The sequence below is a fragment of the Chelon labrosus genome, assembly GCF_963514085.1.
Source record: "Chelon labrosus genome assembly, chromosome: 15".
NCBI classification, from domain to species: domain Eukaryota; kingdom Metazoa; phylum Chordata; class Actinopteri; order Mugiliformes; family Mugilidae; genus Chelon; species Chelon labrosus.
The window spans coordinates 7,653,000-7,670,041 of record NC_140348.1 but is presented as its reverse complement, the minus strand read 5'-3'; the positions used below and the strand labels follow the sequence as shown (position 1 = coordinate 7,670,041).

Sequence of the window (17,042 nt, the reverse complement as noted above, 5' to 3'; positions counted from 1 at the left end):
TTTGTTTAGTTTTTTACCAGTAACTTGCACACTGTCACTATTCATCATATCTTTATTTTATTTACAGACGTTCAGATACCAGAATTCTGTTAATGCATGTATTCAAATTTTATTTTTGAATCCAGGTGATTCAAAAGCCACTGAAAACATGAGGCCATTATAGAAGAGGTATCAGTTCATAAGGCAGTGAACAGCTGACGAAGATCAAAGTGGGAGTTCCACCAGCCAATGGGGGAAGAGATAAATACACACAGCAGCCAATCACACTTCAGAATCTCTCTGCAGTCCTGCTAGCCACCACTCTGATGTTGCCATAGACCTTTGAAGGTGGGCTTCCTGTAGGGAGAAACAGTGTAAAAGGTCATCTGTGGGCACTAGCGTGTACTCGAGTTCATTTTCAAGAATCATCTACATGATCTGCTACAAAAAACAGTTCTTACCTAAGATTAAGTTACATATCGCTGTCCGAGCCATCTTGATATTCTGGAAAGACCCTAATATGTGAACTTTTCTGTTGACAGATACAAATACATGTTAAAAGAAGCAATATTACATATGTTGTTAGAGTAACCATGCAACCGTCATGCGTGTGCTCAAAAGAGTGCACTTCTTTCACCATTTTACATTTTCCAAGTCTGTGTCAAAGAGTAAAAAACACATGTTCAACTCATAAAGGGTTGAAGAAGAAACACTTTTATAGGTTTTCATGGAAGATTTGTCTTAGGACTTAAACAAGTCACAAAAAAAGACAGCAAAAAAATGCAAGGAGAGCAATGAAAACACTTTCCTGACCAGAAATGTGCACACTAATTTATTCAAACTGTGATTAACAATGATTAAAAATAACAGAATTCTACTGTAAAGCTGGAGGAACACTGGAACACTCACGTTTCTGCAAGCACAATCCGAGTCTTTGTGACGTTTTCAATGGTAAACTTGGTTTTTCCTCCCTTCCCTGCTATTCTTCCAATGGCTCTGGATAAGTGGTCTCCCTTCAGCGGTTTCACTGCCAAAACATGAGAGAACAATTAAATTCACCGCAAGACGCATTGAGTTCCTTATGGGGCAGGAAAAGAGAAGTGGGAATAAGACACGAGGAGTTTCAGAGCAGACAGAAGCAGGCAGACGAAGTGCTGGCGAAATCTCACCATCTGTGACATCAAAGGTTTCAAGGAAAAGCTCATCTAATCTGATGAGAGCCAGGGCGTCCTGGGAGGAGAAAGCGTGCATGTTACATCTCAAACAAGTCTCTAACAAGGTTCAGTATCAAGAATCACATACTGTGGCAGCTGTTATAAAGAGAGATTTAGGTTCCTCACAAAAAAATTCAAAACATCTGAACAAACAACAACAGAAAGCCACCATATTGGTTTTGTTCTGGCTATGACAATAACAAATACACATTTTGTATAACTGTAAATGACAAATCTGATAAATCAGTCATGCCCCACCCAAAATAAAAAACATGACAAAAGCTCAACAAAAGTTTACTTACTTCAACCTGGAATCCCAGAACAAACGCTTTAACAAAGTCTGCTGCTTTAGTGAGGGAGCCGATGTCCTGCGTTTCTTTGCACGTCTGAAAGAAACCAGGTTTATTACATACTCCACGCACCACTAGAAACTCATCACTGCTTAAACACGACGCTTGGGACTCTTACTTTGATTTCCACATTCCTAGTTTTGAGGTTGAATCTGACTTGAAGGTGTAGGTTCTCTACGATGGGAGTGAAGATCTTCAGCCAGTTTTCCTTCAGTGGGGTGTATCTGTGAGCTGGAACTGCAATTTTACGCATCTCATCTGGTCCCTGAAACACACACACATGTAACAATATTAAAACTATTTTGTAACACTAGTTTGGGAATAATACCTCAGTGCTCCAGATGAAGTCATCAAACATTTGCAGTGCTACTTTAAATTAATACTTATTAGAAGTATTAAAACCATTAAAAGTAAAGCACACTTGTTATTATGCTCGAGTGTGCTTTATGGAGTTTAATTACAAATGCATAGATTTACTATCTTAATTTTAAAGTTGTGGGAGGTTTCTGTAATCCCCATCCAGCTAGGCTGATATTGGCTATAAAAATGTTATATATTTTCTATTTTTCCCTGGGAGCCAGGTAGCGACTGCAGTCAGTCAGAGCATTGTATAATGAATAGTATACAATTTCCAAACTTAAAAAGTGATAGCACCATCACAAACATTACATAATAGTGCTGTTCTGATTTCCTTCCTGTGCTTTGGTTCAACTTAAAGTAGCTTTATTTAGCGCAGCCACAAGACTACACTGCGCATGCGCCAAACAGTAAAGATTTAAAGGGGTCGGGGGCTACTTTCTGAATAAGACACACTTACTGACATTTATATTATAAAAGTGAGATAATATAATTAGAACATATGCACAGATAGTTACCCTTAATTTGTCGCCTGAAATAGGTGGAAACTGCGGCCGCTTAAGTGGCACGGGCTCTTCTGTGTCCATGCCCGCTCCTTCTTTTTCACGTTTCCGTTTCTGAGTCTTTTTAGACTTAACTTTTGTGAAAGACTCCGAGTCCTCTTGACTCTCCATGGCTGCCCCAACCTCTGGGGTGGGATTTTTATCGGGGTCCATAACGAAAGTAGCTTTTAAACAGAATAAACAGTAAAAAAATAACGCAGACCCTAGTCACAGACGCATGAGAGTATCCTCGTGCAACGAAAAGGACCCAAACACCCAAATCGTTCACGCCTGTAGAATGAGAACGCGAATCATTGTGTCGTAATTAACAAAAACGTCTCAGTGAGTCGCTAGAATCCATTATGAATTAAAAACATACCCAAACATATTATTTATATGCTTCCGCTATGTAAAATGTCCACTTTGTATGTACACTTTTTGTCAGGCATCTCATAAGGCAGCCGCACTCTCAAGAGGAAGGCCTCAACGTCATTTATTTTGGCAGCTAGCTGCATTCAACGGTCCCTTTTCTGCTTTTACAGGTGGATTTCAGCCGTTTTACAGAATATTTCCACATCAGCAAATATGTCATCGCCACTGTCAAAGCCTCAGATTATTGCGCATGTCCAGAAGAGTTTGAACTACACGGTTTTTGACAGTAAATGGATTCCGTGCAGCGCGAAGTTTGTCTGCCTGGGGAACTTTCCTAGAGGAACCGGAGTGATGCAAATATATGAAGTGCAGCACGGAGAGGCTCAGCTTATCAAGGAGGTAGATTAACAATTTACTCTTGTTTGCTCTTGTCCTTCCTTATTCTCAGAAATGTATTTCAAGCAAACGGCTTATCTTGGGGTTAGCTAGCTTATCTGAGCTTTCTAGAAAAGTCTTGCTAGCTTGTCTCCATGACAACACGCAACATGGCCATTGTCCGATACTTGTCAAAAGCGCCTATTAACAGCAACTACCAGGAAGTGAGGAGATTCTAACGGCTCCTTCAGGTGTACATAGGTCTAAAAATATGTCAAAAAGCTCTGAGCAGTACACACTGGCAACAGAATCACTTGAAATGTTCCTAAAAGTCTGTAGCTTGACATCTGGCAGTCATCAAAATACAGCTCAAGGATAATAACCACGAGAAAATGTGCAAAGAATGTGTGAATTAACAAAACCCTGGAGTTTACTTGGCTAATTTAAAAAAGTGAACTTTCTCAAACTTTAATAATTTCTCTAATACTAATATTAAACCATTCCTGGAACTAAATACCTTTCCTCTCATATGTTTTAGGTAGAGAAACCCAAGCCCATAAAGTGTGGGACGTTCGGGGCCACCTCTCTCCAACAAAGACACATAGCAACTGGGGATTTTGATGGAAATCTCAATATATGGTACTTTATCCACACACATTAATGTCACATTATCTGTATCCTGCCTGCAATGGGACTGATTGAAATGTGAAAGGGTGGTTTTAATTCAAATTGTAAATTCAATCATAATTGGTATCTTTTTAGAGGTGTTGCTTCATTCCACACTGATTCTTGTGTCGTTGGCAGGAATCTGGAGGCACCCGATGTGCCAGTGTACACTGCGAAGGCCCATAAAGAGATAGTGAACAGTATTGATGGTGTTGGTGGCCTGGGAATTGGTGATGGTGCACCTGAGATAGTCACTGGAAGCAGAGATGGTAAGGGCATGAAACATTTTCAGTGCATTGACAGAAAGAAAATTATGCACACCAAGAAAAGAAGTAGATCCTCAGGTGATTTTTAATAACGTATCTCCCCTTTTTAACAGGTACAGTCAAGGTGTGGGATCCCAGACAGAAGGATTCGCCTGTTGCCAACATGGAGCCTGTGGAAGGAGAGACTAAGAGGGACTGCTGGACTGTTGCATTTGGTGTGTAAAATACTGTTAAGTGTTGTGGATACACATAACACAGAGTCATGACTGTAATGCAGCTGTACACTAGTGATTAAACAGGGTGACGTAATATAGATAGTTATTGCATTTAACATCGTACGTGATCACAATACAACATTTTCTTGTGCACAGCAACACACGGTTACAGAGATGATACATTCTACCACCAGAATAACAGCACATTATTTTTGTTAATACTGTATAACAACATGGAAACGCTGCACATGATGTGAGGACTGTACGGAGAGAAAACATAATTAGTGCAAGGAAAATAGCAACATGATGAAGCTCTGAATGCTTTTGTGCACCAGTAAAAATATTGCCGTAAACCTGTGTTGCACATTTTGGTTTATTTTCACTTCCCTTGGTTTACTATATATTTAATGTACATTTCAGGTCACGCCTTCAATGATCAGGACCGTTGCGTGTGTGCTGGCTATGACAACGGTGACATCAAACTCTTTGACCTCCGGAACATGTCTCTACGGTGGGAAACCAACATTAAAAATGGGGTGAGAAGAAAACATCTGTCAATCAGTGGTGTGTTTCACCACAGGAAGAAAATGACTTCCATTTGGTAAGAGAGTAGCAATGCAAACTGACAGCTTCATTAAGCCAGTTCAACTCTAGACAACAAGGAGTAATCCCAACATTTAGAACTGATGCTTTTATTTGGATTAACTGCATACAATATTCCCTTTGCATCAAAACCCGGATTCAAATTACAACGCAGACAAAAACAAGAAAAGTGCTGAGCTAAAAATTGCTTCCCACCATCATTGAGGCTGCACATAAAACCACAGGGAAATCAGAGGTGAATGTTCCCTTCACATGCTATATTCAAACCACTGCAATGATTTGATTACACAGCTCTCTCACTTATTCGCAGCCCCATGAATGAACCCGCCAAATGTCATTACGTTCATTTCAAAACATTCTGTTACATGGGAAATGATGTAGCCATGCTATGTGATAAATATCCAGGGAGTGTGACTGCTGTTTTCTTCTTACATGTCCAGGTATGCTCTGTGGAGTTTGACAGGAAAGACATCAATATGAACAAGCTAGTGGCCACCTCACTGGAGGGAAAATTCCACGTCTTTGACATGAGGACCCAGCATCCCACCAAGGGCTTTGCCTCTGTTTCCGAAAAGGTAATTGACCTGGGTGGGGTGAGCCAGACGGACGTTTGGCTCCCTTGCATGGGAAAAATGTCACAAGATCATTATCGTTGTTATTATTATTCTTGCATTCATGTGGTACAGAGGGGAATGGGGGGTGCATGTCGTTTTAACCGTTTTCACAGCTGGAAATGTTTGGGATCGTGTTTGTCTAACATTTTCTGTGGCTTTGTGTCACTGGCCAAAAATGACACAGAGCCGGTGAGGAGAAATAAGTGTGGCTTTTTGTGCTAGAAAAACACACTTAAACTGGCATTAGTGCACAGTCCAGCTCGCCAAGAGTTGGCTAGGACTAAGAGATCAGGTGCCTCAGCTTTCTAAATATTTGTCCAGTTCTTCTGAGCAATCAACAGTTGGCACATTAACGTCTCCAAACACGAATCAAAAGGTTACCCCAGAAATCTTGTTTTAAAATACAAGGCAGACTTTACAAGACAGACAAACAAGATGTCAAACAAACATTTGCAGTCATATTCAAAGTATCTATGATTTGGATATTTGTGTTTTACATTATTGCATTGTTTTATAAGACTAGACTCAGGAGTTTTAATGGACTTAATAATAATGTTCCAACCACTTTCTCAGGAGGCGTCCTGCATATGCAAATTACAAAATAATGGAAGGGAAAATTTCTGTTAGTACCAAAGGATAATCAGAACTGTAAGGCACAAAATAAAAGGATCAAAGAGGTTTTCTGGACAGTTTAAACAATGTGTTGGAAGTTAACAAAGCCTCTCCTGCATTTCAGGCTCATAAGTCAACCATCTGGCAGGTGAGACATTTACCTCAAAACAGAGACATCTTTATGACTGCAGGTGGAGCCGGCAACTTACATCTATGGAAATAGTAAGTCACAGTTAAAGATATTTCAGTACACATTGTGGTGGTTGTTACATATATTAAATGCATTGTGTGTTTTGATGATTTATAGCGAGTATCCTGCTCAGAGAAGTAAGAAAGACTCGGATGACGTGGATGTGGGCGTAGCCGGCTCTGTCAACCTCTTACAGAATGTCACTCTGTCAACTCAGCCAATCGCCAGCCTGGACTGGAGCCCTGACAAGCAGGGCCTGTGTGTGTGTTCGGGTTTTGACCAGTCTGTCCGTGTGCTCATCGTCACCAAACTCAATGTGGTTTGAAAAAGGAGCCCGCAACAAAGACTCATGATGAAGTGCAGCTTTATATGAGATGAAGTATAATTGCAGAGATTCACCAGCAGCGTGTAAATCACTGCTTTTTTGTGACACTTAATTGTCTTCTGTTAGAAGACACCTATTTCATACAGCTTGTCTCGGCAGCTGCCTATATTTTGTACAGTTCATACTCATCTTGCCAGACATTTTACTCAGCTGTTAAACTCTTGATTGGGTTTAGTCGTTTAATAATATCCCTACTACATATGTAGTGCCTGGTTGAGCCCTGCAGATAGTATTATGCTGTATTGCAGAAAAATGCATGGAGTAAAACATGTTCAGTATCATCTTATATTCATAAGCCTCTATTGGAATGAAGAAATGAGTCATACAGCCTCTGGCTTGGAGTAATTGCAGATCATTTTCCATTTCTGGCTCACTGGAACACCTGTGTTTTGTTAGTGAACAAGTCTACTCCGGTTTTGTCAAAATTGTCTCTTTTGATATGACATTTTTATTGAGAACACTGTTTTCAAATTAAACATGCACCTTTGCAGAATATAACTTAAGGAAAAGTGAAGTCAAGAGAGTTACTTTTGTATGAACACACTTTCACTAGCTCAAGACAAAACATGCATATTTTTTATATATAAGCAGCTACAAACTCATAAAAAGACAACGGGCATTGTTACAAACATCATATCCAGCATTTGAACCTGAAGAAGTCCTGCAGCTCCTGATCGTCCTCCTGTCTGTCATGGATCCTCGCGTACACACTCTTGAGCAGCGTGGTCATGGACTTTCCATCCAGAATGTCAATGTATTTCTCTATGCAGCCTGCAAACACAGCCACAGATGAGCTCATCAACTTTACTGCAGCCACACTTAAACAAACCCTGAACTACACTATCAAGTAGTTTGAAGTGGCCTTTATGTTCAGCATCTTTAATTAATTATTTTATTCTAACCGGGCTTATCTTGTGGCTTGTTGGCTATTTGACCTAATGCTGCATGTGTGTATTACTATATAATATGTCATCCCATCTGACCATTACACCAGGAGAGTGTTTAACATCTCTATAAATAACATGACATGGCATGTCACATGGGTCTGACTGCATGATTTCAATATAACATCGATTGTTAAATATAGTTCAGCTGACTACTGCTATAAGAAAATCACGTAAGACCTATAAATAGTAGGTGTCATGTCATTCAGGATGGGTGGAATTTTAGTTTTTCACTTCATATTTATACCAGATTCTAGTCATATCCATCCAGAATGATTAAAATGTTAGGAATTATTTTCTTTAATTAATGTGATTACCCATTCGTGAAAACTTTATAAACATGTTTTCCTGATTATTTTAATATACAGTACAGTACATGTAACAATAGTAAGAGTAATCACTTAGGCCCATGACTTTGCCGTATGCTACCAGGCTGGGCCCCAGCTGCGGGTGGTCGTACTGCTCCTGCGACATCAGCATGCGAACAATCTCTCCTGTGATGAAGGCGTCGTCAAAACTTTGCTCAGCCACGGGCTTCAGAGGGAATCTGCAGTACACGTCCACTGCAGCCTGAGGGTCGGATGGCTCCAGCAGCTGCACTAGCTCAGTGTAAGCATCGTGAATCTAAAAAGTCCATTAATTCATTAATTACACATGATCTTTTTGTAAACCTCTTTAAATGCCTACTTTAACAACTTCTACAGGTTACACTTGAAAGACAAATTTTTCTAAAATGTTGAACTGTAAAATGCAGACATAATGAATGCAGACAGAGACCATGAACAGTGGACCAAATCTGAGAGGACATTTCCTAAGAAATGCTAGCTAAATATGAGCAGATTGCTCAACTAGTGATCTGTATTATTATGTTATTTCCCACATATGTTCAATCATCCAATATGGAGACATTCTTTTAGCAAGCAAAAAAGTGTTTCCATTCTTGTTATATTTTTCTAAAACTAAAAGTAGTATAACAGAAGAATATGGGCTACTTTCATGGAAATGAATCACTGAGAATGGAGTAACATTGGGTGGGTGTGAATATTGTGATATTTTTCAGTCACTGCAAGCTGCATTGCAAAACCTCTGAGGAAACGCCTGAAATCTAAATGCTGCAGATGAGAACTGACCCCTGGTGACATGGCAATGACCTCTTGGTAGAGCTGCTTTGCCTGGTCCTGGGTGTCCGCACAGCGTGAGAGGGCTCGAGCCAAACCCAGCCGTGCTACATGAGATTTGCGGTTCAGTGGACCGGACACGCTGGCACTGTCCGCCACTGCAGGCTCTGAAACAACAGCTATTACACACAGCACATAAAGAAGGATTACACCCAGGAAGTTGTTCCATGCTTTGTCATAGATGAGGATTCACAATGACAAATTTAAGAGCCGGAACATTTTTTTCTCTCTGTTGCAAAATGTAAAGAAAGCACCTGAAACAGTGCAAGGTGTGACAGTAAATTATCTGCAAGTGAAGATATCACCAGAGTAAAATTTACATGTTTTTTGTTTTTCACCTTCTAAGCGAAGGCTCCTGAGGAGAAATGTTTTCACTTGACTGTCTGTGCCACACTCTATATGTCATGTCTCACCCTCTGCTGCTTCAGCAGTATCAGGGCAGCAGTCCTGTTTGGACTTGTTGGCCGGGTGTTGAGGTTTAGTACTGTTGCTGGAAGGTTTTGCAGATCTATCTGGCTTGGCAACTGCTCCAGCTCTCCCCCTACAGGAGAAAAAATATAATACAAACACTGGATGGATTACAACATCAGAAGAGGACAAACCTGTTTATGTTGTTCACAGTGACTTTATCTTGATCATGTGTATTGATAACCCCAGAATAGTTAACAAGCAACAGCATGAAGACTGTTCTAACATGCTTCATGAATAAGAAGGGCGGAACTATAAAAAGTATTTATCCAAAGGAAACTATCCGTGAATAAATAAATAAACAAAGACATCCATAGACAACCACATAACAGGTCTTTCAGACACTATGAATCAGCAGACCATCAGCGTGACTCACCTGGCTGCAGGGGTTTTGGCTGGAGTCCGGACAGCTTTCCCTCCCCTGATGGGGGCTGGAGCCGGAGCTTTGGTTACAGCTACTGCCGTCCGTCCCTGACTAAGCCCTCCCCTGCCCTGCCTAGCTCCTCTTTTTGCCCCGGTGGTATCAGAAGGCCCCTTCACTCCAGCTGGCTGAGCGTTGGACTGCCTGGCAGCTTTCTCATTTTCAGCGTGCAGCCGGTCCTGCCACCACTTTTGCTCTGAACAAAGAGAGATAGTTAACGCGGGAATACTGAGAGTTTTACTGAAATGTAAGACGAGCCACATCTCTACATTATTATAAAAAGCAGTAGGTGTACTCACTGCTCAGCTGTTTAGGTGGCTCTCCACTCTGAGTCTTGTGTTCCAGCTCAATGCTGGCCTGGAAGCTGAGGCAGGCATTGCTTAAGGCTTCCTTTGACCTGTCTGAATTGGGGTTGCTGTCATATTGAGCTAGCTGGGCCAGACCCAAGAGACACAGGGCGTGGCTGTCCCGTGGTGTGGTCACTACAGCTAGATGGCATGTCTATATGCAGCAGTAGTGAGGTAGAAGGTACAAGTCTGAATGCTCTGTCATACCAGACACTTAAGTACATTATCAGTCAATACACAGTACAGACTAGCTACCTTGCACAGTATAATAATTCTAAACACTATAGATATGTATATATACCGTGATTTTGTAACACACATAGCACAAACCAAAGCTTAAGACTCTTACTCTTTCCTGCATGTCCAGCAACTCCTGACAGGGGGAGATAGAGGTGAGACGTAAGAGAGCTGTGAGGGCCTGGCATCTCTTTGCCACCACGGACTGCCTCCCGATGCCAGTCTTAGCATGGTGTTCGCGCTGCTGGATCAGCCTCTGCAGCAGGGCAAAGTGAGCATCCAGCAGCACCCACTCCAGCTGCCTGATCGCCTCCCCACGACACACACACTGACTCACTCTCTGGGCAGTCAGCACTGCTACTCTGAGGCATTCCAACACAAAGATAAGAAGAAACAAGAGTTTTATGTAGTGCTTAAACAATTAAACTAGATCATAGTGTTCGATGTTGGACTGATAGTTTATCCAACACTGAGGAGAGGACGTAAAACCAACAAAAAATATCACATTTGTACTCAAACAAAACGTCTTGTCTGTAACATACATGTGATAGACTTGTTCAGCGCTCAGAGCCTTTACAGACAGTGTGTTTCTCTGCTGCAGCTGACCCAGAGTGAGAAGGCCTCGCAGGAACTGTGTATTGAAGCTGGACAGAGGGTCTGATGGAACCTGCTCCACCCAGCTGTAGACAAAATAAAAAAGAATGAAAGTAACAGCCATGATGACAGTGATGAACCTACTTACTGTTCAATCCCCAAATCTTGGGGAAATTCCCAAATTTGAATGTTTTTCAATTTTTGACTTCTTTTCTCCCAAATTTGGATTTTTAGGTTGTAATAAAAAAAGATAGTGGTCCATGGAAAGCCACATTTAGACTATGAAACGCCTTCCAAAGAGCACTAAGTACAGATGCCACTGCAGATAGAATATCAACAGAGGCAACTGTCTTTTTCACCGTCATATTCTCCCTCCTGAGGCCTTAAACAGAATGACTGGCTATTACTGTTGCTGTCGTGCCCTCACACTCTCTCCCTCTCTAGCTGAATGCATCCACCTCCACCACACACATACACACCTCTTGCTGCAGCGCTGGCTCACAGAGTGTTCGAGTCCTTGTTGTAAGAACAGAGCAGCCTCCTTCTCCGTCTCCTCTGAGGCTTTCTGCTCCTGCTGCAGCAGAGCCAACCCGGTGAAGAATCTGGGAGAATGAAGACACAAGACACAACTCACTTTGAGTCAAGTTTTACATGTTAATCTAGTGTTGAATATGCCTCATCTCACACGTTTGAGTAAAACAATTAAAAACAAAAAAATATATAGTTTTTTTAAGTTCCCAATCCCTTTTTGAAATTATGACATCATGTAGGGGTAAGAGGGGAGTGAGCATTGGAAGAGCAGGTTAAGGGTTTGCTGTCACGTTACAGTCGCACAGAAAATGTTGTGCATGATTTAAGCGCTCTGTACTCTATTATTACTTAGCATCAAGTCAGTAGCTGAGCTCCAACAAATTAAGTTGCTCTAAAGGTTTTAAAAGGAGATGAAATCCATGATCTACTGCCATTTCATTTTGTCATTTGTGGCTGACTCTGAGTTTTAGAATTTATTTCATATCACTCTACATATCTGTGAATCAGACCACATTGTGATATCCTCTACTACAAACCATACAGCTCCGTGGATAATATTAATTCAGGTCATTGTTGGTACTATTACACCTACTGATACAATATAGTTTCTGTTTCTACAACCATAAATACCTCCTTGAGCTGACCTGAGTGCAGGATGTAGGGGACGTAGTGCCAGGCCGCTCTGAAGGTGCTGCAGGGCTTCCCTGCTCCTCCCCTGTAGCAACAGCAGCCTACCTACATGGAGGCTGTGCTCCCAGCTGTCTGGACTCAGAGACCAGGCGTCCAGGTACTTCATGAGCGCTCGGTGGACACCGCTCTCCTCATCTCTCAAGGCTGCTTTGCTATCCTGCAACAACATGCAGTCAGTCCACTGTAAAACTCTCTTAAGATCTTTGTACAGCCTTTGCAGATAATATACTAAGACTTTGAACTCAGAAAGTAGTTGCCATTGCAAAAAGGTTGCAATGGCTGCATCAGATCAGTCAATAGTCAGAACAACAGTTCTTCACTGGACTAATTCTCTCATCACCATCAGACAAAGATACATACAACACATGTTTTTGTTTTTTTCAGAAGTTTATTAACTGATTCTTCAAAGTTAAACTGGATATTTCACTTTCCAGAGTAGAACGACTGAGTTAAACTTGATCATCAGCAGTAGAAGCAACATGCTGACACTGTTACCTTGCCAGTTTTCTTGGAGAGCCAGATGTAGAGAGTCTGAACATAGTCAGCTTTGTTGGACTGTCCTTGCTCTTTGAGCAGCTGATACTCTTTGTCCAGGGCCTGCAGCTGGTTCTCCACTGTGGGCGTGCCAAGGAAACCATGCAGTTTGCACACAGCCAGGATATCGTCTTGATGTGATGTTGATTTTGCATCGCTTAATTCATCTTTGTTCTTGTCAGCCTGGAAATCCAGGAATAAAAAAAGGAGTTTGTTGATTTTCAACTGCACCAAGTCACCACCAGAATTCAAAAATGCAGTAAAGTAAATGATAAACTGTTCAGATTGAAGTAATTATTCACACTATATTTGCAAAGCAACTCTATTATAATATTTAAAAAGCTGTAGAATTCCATGTACTTCATGATCATTTTGAATTAGTAATGGAATATCACCCATTTCAGTTGTGTTTGGGTTGGTGGGAAAGTTCTTGGATCCTTTAAGGTTTCATTTAGGAGACATTTTTACTGAGAAACTGCACCGTGCAAATGTGTGCACTGTCATTCGTGTTATACTAGAGCTAGTCATACGTACATCACCTCACAGAAAAAGCTCGTCTCTAATGACAGTACCTTCCTCTGAGGGCCGAACATCTCCATAGCGTAGTGCTGCTCCTCCAGAACCAGACCTAGCTGGAAGTGAAGCCTGGAATCTCTGGAGCTTAGTCTGATAGCGGATGCGTAGTGGACCACAGCCTGCTCCAGGCTATACAGAGGAGACTGGCTATCCTCACACTCCAACTGGACTCCTATGGTAATGTGACAAATAAACACTGCGGTATGCACCAGAGTATTTGCATATATTGGTGGGAGAATTTGCATCAGTATAGAGCTACAGTACATCGACCTTATTTGTCTGCTTGCTACAACGGGCAGCAGTGGGATTAATTTTAGGCTTGTTGACTTATCATACTTGTTATTTACTTTACTTTGCAATCTGCAGTCAGCTCGGGTGGTAGTTTTGGTTTCAACTAAAACCAACTATAAGCTGTAAAACTCAGAAATCTCAGCACCTGGCAACAAACTCTGATTCTTTAAATCTTTAAAATCATATTACTGCACTTTTAACTGTACAGGAGCAAATGGAAAATATTATTTGGCTACAAGAAGGCATTTAAAAAAGGATTATAAACACAAACACAGATACCAAATGACAGTATTTTTTTTCATCCCTTCATAGCGTACTGCATAAGGAGAAATAAAAGTATTTAGCTGCCCTCTCTTTCAATTACCAATGAATGGATGCGTCTTTTGCATTAAATATTCAGAGAGAGTAACTTTCCTTAGCACGAGTGTCCTTTATCTGTCACACTGCATTAATGTCACGGCTTTTAATTTATAATATAGCAGGCAAGTATTACAAAACACACCATCAAAGCCAATAGGCACATACTGCACCTTATAGAGTATGTAGTAGCTAATAAATAGATTTTTTTTTTTTTTGCCTGGAATAAGAGCAAGCACGCCTGTTTCAGCATTTTATACTCAGGACATGTTCAAGTGATACAACTTAATCTTACTGTTTTGCAAGTAATACAGCATCAGGGGACTTTTAATCCACCATCCTCTGTGCAGCTTGATCTTGTGCAAGAGAAAATAGCTTGTTTATATTTTAAGAAGTCTCACTCTGGTGTTACTTCTCGGTTCAATTCCAGTAACTATCACTCAATCATCTGGGATCATTCTCAAATGTCACCTCTCAGCGTCCTCAAACAATTAGCAAGTCCGAAGTGCCTGAGAAAAGCAGTAACTTGAGTGCTTGGCATGTCGGATAAAAGTTTAAGAGGCAACCAGTAACTAGCCCATTTTCATGTATTTTTAATAGAAGAAGCTTAGCTAAGGCAGGGGAAGGAAAATGTCACACACTTGTGTTATTTAACTAGCCGTCAAATGTAAAGGGACATCCAGAAGCACTCTAGCAAAACTCTCTATTGAAGTTAGACCGATTAGTCAGCATTTTGTAACTGTATAAAGACATGGTTTTAGTGCACATATTGCAATGTTTTTCTAAAAAAAGAAAAAAATACACTATCTCTTTCTTTTTTGGAACGAATCCCCAAAAATGTAAGGTGGTGATTTATTACGTATAAAAACGAAGGAGTGAGAATGTTATTATTAGGGGCATGTATTGAAAGCTTTAGACTTGATGAAGATTGACTTGACTTCATTTCTGATCCTAAACTCATGGTTTAGTAAGTGCTACATGCCTTGTTTTGGCAGGTGTTGTCTGTAGAGTTTCAGGTGCTCTTGGGCCAAAGCACAAAGCTTATCCACACTGTCTTCTCCTGCTATCGTTTGTAGTCTTTTCTCCCAGTTACGCATCTGAAATAGGCAATTTCAACGCGTCAAGCAGCAAGGTGCAAGCAGCCTCAGATTATACAGCTCTCAGTCATTGCTATACAAAAGCAATGACTATATAAACAGTTTAACTATCCTACTGTACATACAGCCATCAAGAATGGGGTGGAAGTAAACCTCACTAAACCTAGTTTGTCTCTGTACCATCTGTCAGTATATGAAGATATGAAAAGTACATTCTAAATGTCTTTACTAACCATTCAGAGAAAATTAACCAACTGTAGACTTCAAATACAAAGTAAAAGTACAGATACGTACCTCACATGTGTGTTTAGTCTCTATCTCCAAACATGTGGATGATTCAAAATTCTTCTTATACCAGTCTGTATCTGTTACATCCTGAAAGGTACACTGGTTAGACTAAAATGTTTTTTTAAGATTAATATAGACACGGATGAAGAAGTGAAATGCATTTACCAGATTCATTCATTATGATATTAAATCTTTCATCTTATACAAACATAAAACATAAAAGTAGTCAAAGTATAGTGACGAGGTAAAGCAGCAATGGACCACTACACGACAGTGTTACAAACAGAAGCTACTTTTACTCTGGAAGTTAAACCGGCACTTAGTCACAGTGAAGGGAGCGCTGACTTGTAAATAAAGGATGAGGTGAGCCAAGGTCGATAGCAGTGATTCTGGCAGTGCAGGGTGTTGCTTAATCTTTCATACTGACCTTTGCAACCAGGTCCCCCGTGGGTTTGTGTGGACAGTCCATAGAGTGTGACCCCAGCTCAGACAGTTTCATCACGCTGTCACATCCTTCGTTAAAAAAACATCAAAGGCACAATAAATCACACATTAGAGGTCAATACTACTTTAGTTGTGTCCTTCACTTCTGAAAAGCAGAGCAGGAAAGGCTATCAATGACTTAAATTACACATTTGTGGCAAGTTTAATCAAGTTTCTGTCTTTGTGAGCTAAACTGACACATTTATTATATAAGAGCTCTGTAGTGATTAATTGGCTGCAACTACAGGCAACCATCCAAACTAACAAGTTAAGTATCTGAAAGGCATTTTTGTTGTTTAAATATACAAATCAAAAGGGAAAATCTGCTGGATATAAAGGCCTGATACAAAAAATCCATCCTTCATGGAGGTTACATGAGGTTTTAGTTAAGTAATAATATCCCCTTCATTACAGCAACATAATCTTTGTCTACAGTACCATCATGTTACATGATAGTATAGGTTGTGTAACCAGGTAAGGCAGAGTGCACCAATCATTATAACCTTGAAGTTAAACAAGCATTTCCTTAAGATATTCAAAAGATGGAAACAGTTCAGTAAAGGGTCCATGTAATTACAGTAATTCTTTATTCACTATCTTGGTTAAGGTTTAGTCAGAGATAAAAGTGAGTCTACTACTCTACCCACTGCTTTTCAACTCAAATAACATCTTACAAGGAAGCTCTAGCTTTAGATTAATCTCTTTGAGGAGCTAAGACTCAGAGCTTCACCTCGGTAAGAAAAGAAACACTTGACTAGAGCGGCTGACATCCTCCTGTCAAGGTCCAGTTCGACTACCTCCCAGCCGTCTCCCAGAGGACAATCACTGAGTGGGTCGACTTTTGACCTTCGTGCCAGCATCTCAATATAGGGCCTTGAAAAGATGTTCTTTGGGTCACTGCAAATCAACAAGAGAACTGGAGTGATCTACACCGCATTTTTTTTTTTTTTACCACAATACAGAAGGTAGGGAGTGTGGATGTTCTATGGTACCGAGGTGCCACTCAACATAGTAATTTCTCATACTTACATGTAAATTAAAGGTGAAAAGAATTATATTTAATATTTAGAATTAACAAGCATGAATAAAAATAGCTAAATTAGGGGATGAGAAATGGAAACAACCATTTTAATAGGTTCTCACCTGTGGTTGATGGACACAGGCCTGTAAAAAGCACTCAGGGAAACTGGACATTCATATTCCAGCTGCTGCTTCCCATCGGTGAAGATCACAGGCATGGGAATCACCTCTCGAGTAACAAACACT

At 40.6% G+C, this 17,042-nt stretch overlaps 4 protein-coding genes across 4 annotated transcripts; 1 reads left to right on the top strand and 3 right to left on the bottom strand.

Annotated features, from left to right (window-relative positions):
• Positions 1-34: 34 nt before the first annotated feature.
• pno1 (partner of NOB1 homolog) lies at positions 35-2,689 on the bottom strand. Its single transcript, XM_084561861.1, has 7 exons — positions 2,419-2,689; positions 1,662-1,808; positions 1,496-1,579; positions 1,149-1,209; positions 889-1,006; positions 441-511; positions 35-336 (listed from the first exon to the last, which is right to left on the bottom strand). The coding sequence occupies exons 1-7, from the start codon at positions 2,614-2,616 to the stop codon at positions 269-271; spliced, it is 747 nt and encodes a 248-aa protein (XP_084417987.1). The 5' UTR covers positions 2,617-2,689; the 3' UTR covers positions 35-268.
• A 250-nt stretch (positions 2,690-2,939) lies between these two features.
• On the top strand, positions 2,940-7,250 carry dnaaf10 (dynein axonemal assembly factor 10). Its single transcript, XM_084561274.1, has 8 exons — positions 2,940-3,213; positions 3,728-3,828; positions 3,994-4,124; positions 4,235-4,336; positions 4,757-4,872; positions 5,380-5,514; positions 6,290-6,387; positions 6,473-7,250. Exons 1-8 carry the CDS (start codon positions 3,028-3,030, stop codon positions 6,678-6,680), a joined length of 1,077 nt encoding a protein of 358 aa, XP_084417400.1. The 5' UTR covers positions 2,940-3,027; the 3' UTR covers positions 6,681-7,250.
• A 232-nt stretch (positions 7,251-7,482) lies between these two features.
• LOC311500096 (uncharacterized protein) lies at positions 7,483-10,014 on the bottom strand (the record flags this gene model as incomplete). The annotated part of the gene is made up of 4 exons (XM_084561275.1): positions 7,483-8,308; positions 8,815-8,981; positions 9,276-9,403; positions 9,707-10,014. 4 exons carry the CDS (start codon positions 10,012-10,014, stop codon positions 8,042-8,044), a joined length of 870 nt encoding a protein of 289 aa, XP_084417401.1. The 3' UTR covers positions 7,483-8,041.
• Positions 10,015-11,091: 1,077 nt separating this feature from the next.
• Positions 11,092-14,096, bottom strand: LOC311500236 (uncharacterized protein). The gene is made up of 4 exons (XM_084561500.1): positions 13,257-14,096; positions 12,646-12,867; positions 12,105-12,307; positions 11,092-11,531 (listed from the first exon to the last, which is right to left on the bottom strand). The coding sequence occupies exons 1-4, from the start codon at positions 13,524-13,526 to the stop codon at positions 11,333-11,335; spliced, it is 894 nt and encodes a 297-aa protein (XP_084417626.1). The 5' UTR covers positions 13,527-14,096; the 3' UTR covers positions 11,092-11,332.
• Positions 14,097-17,042: the final 2,946 nt, after the last annotated feature.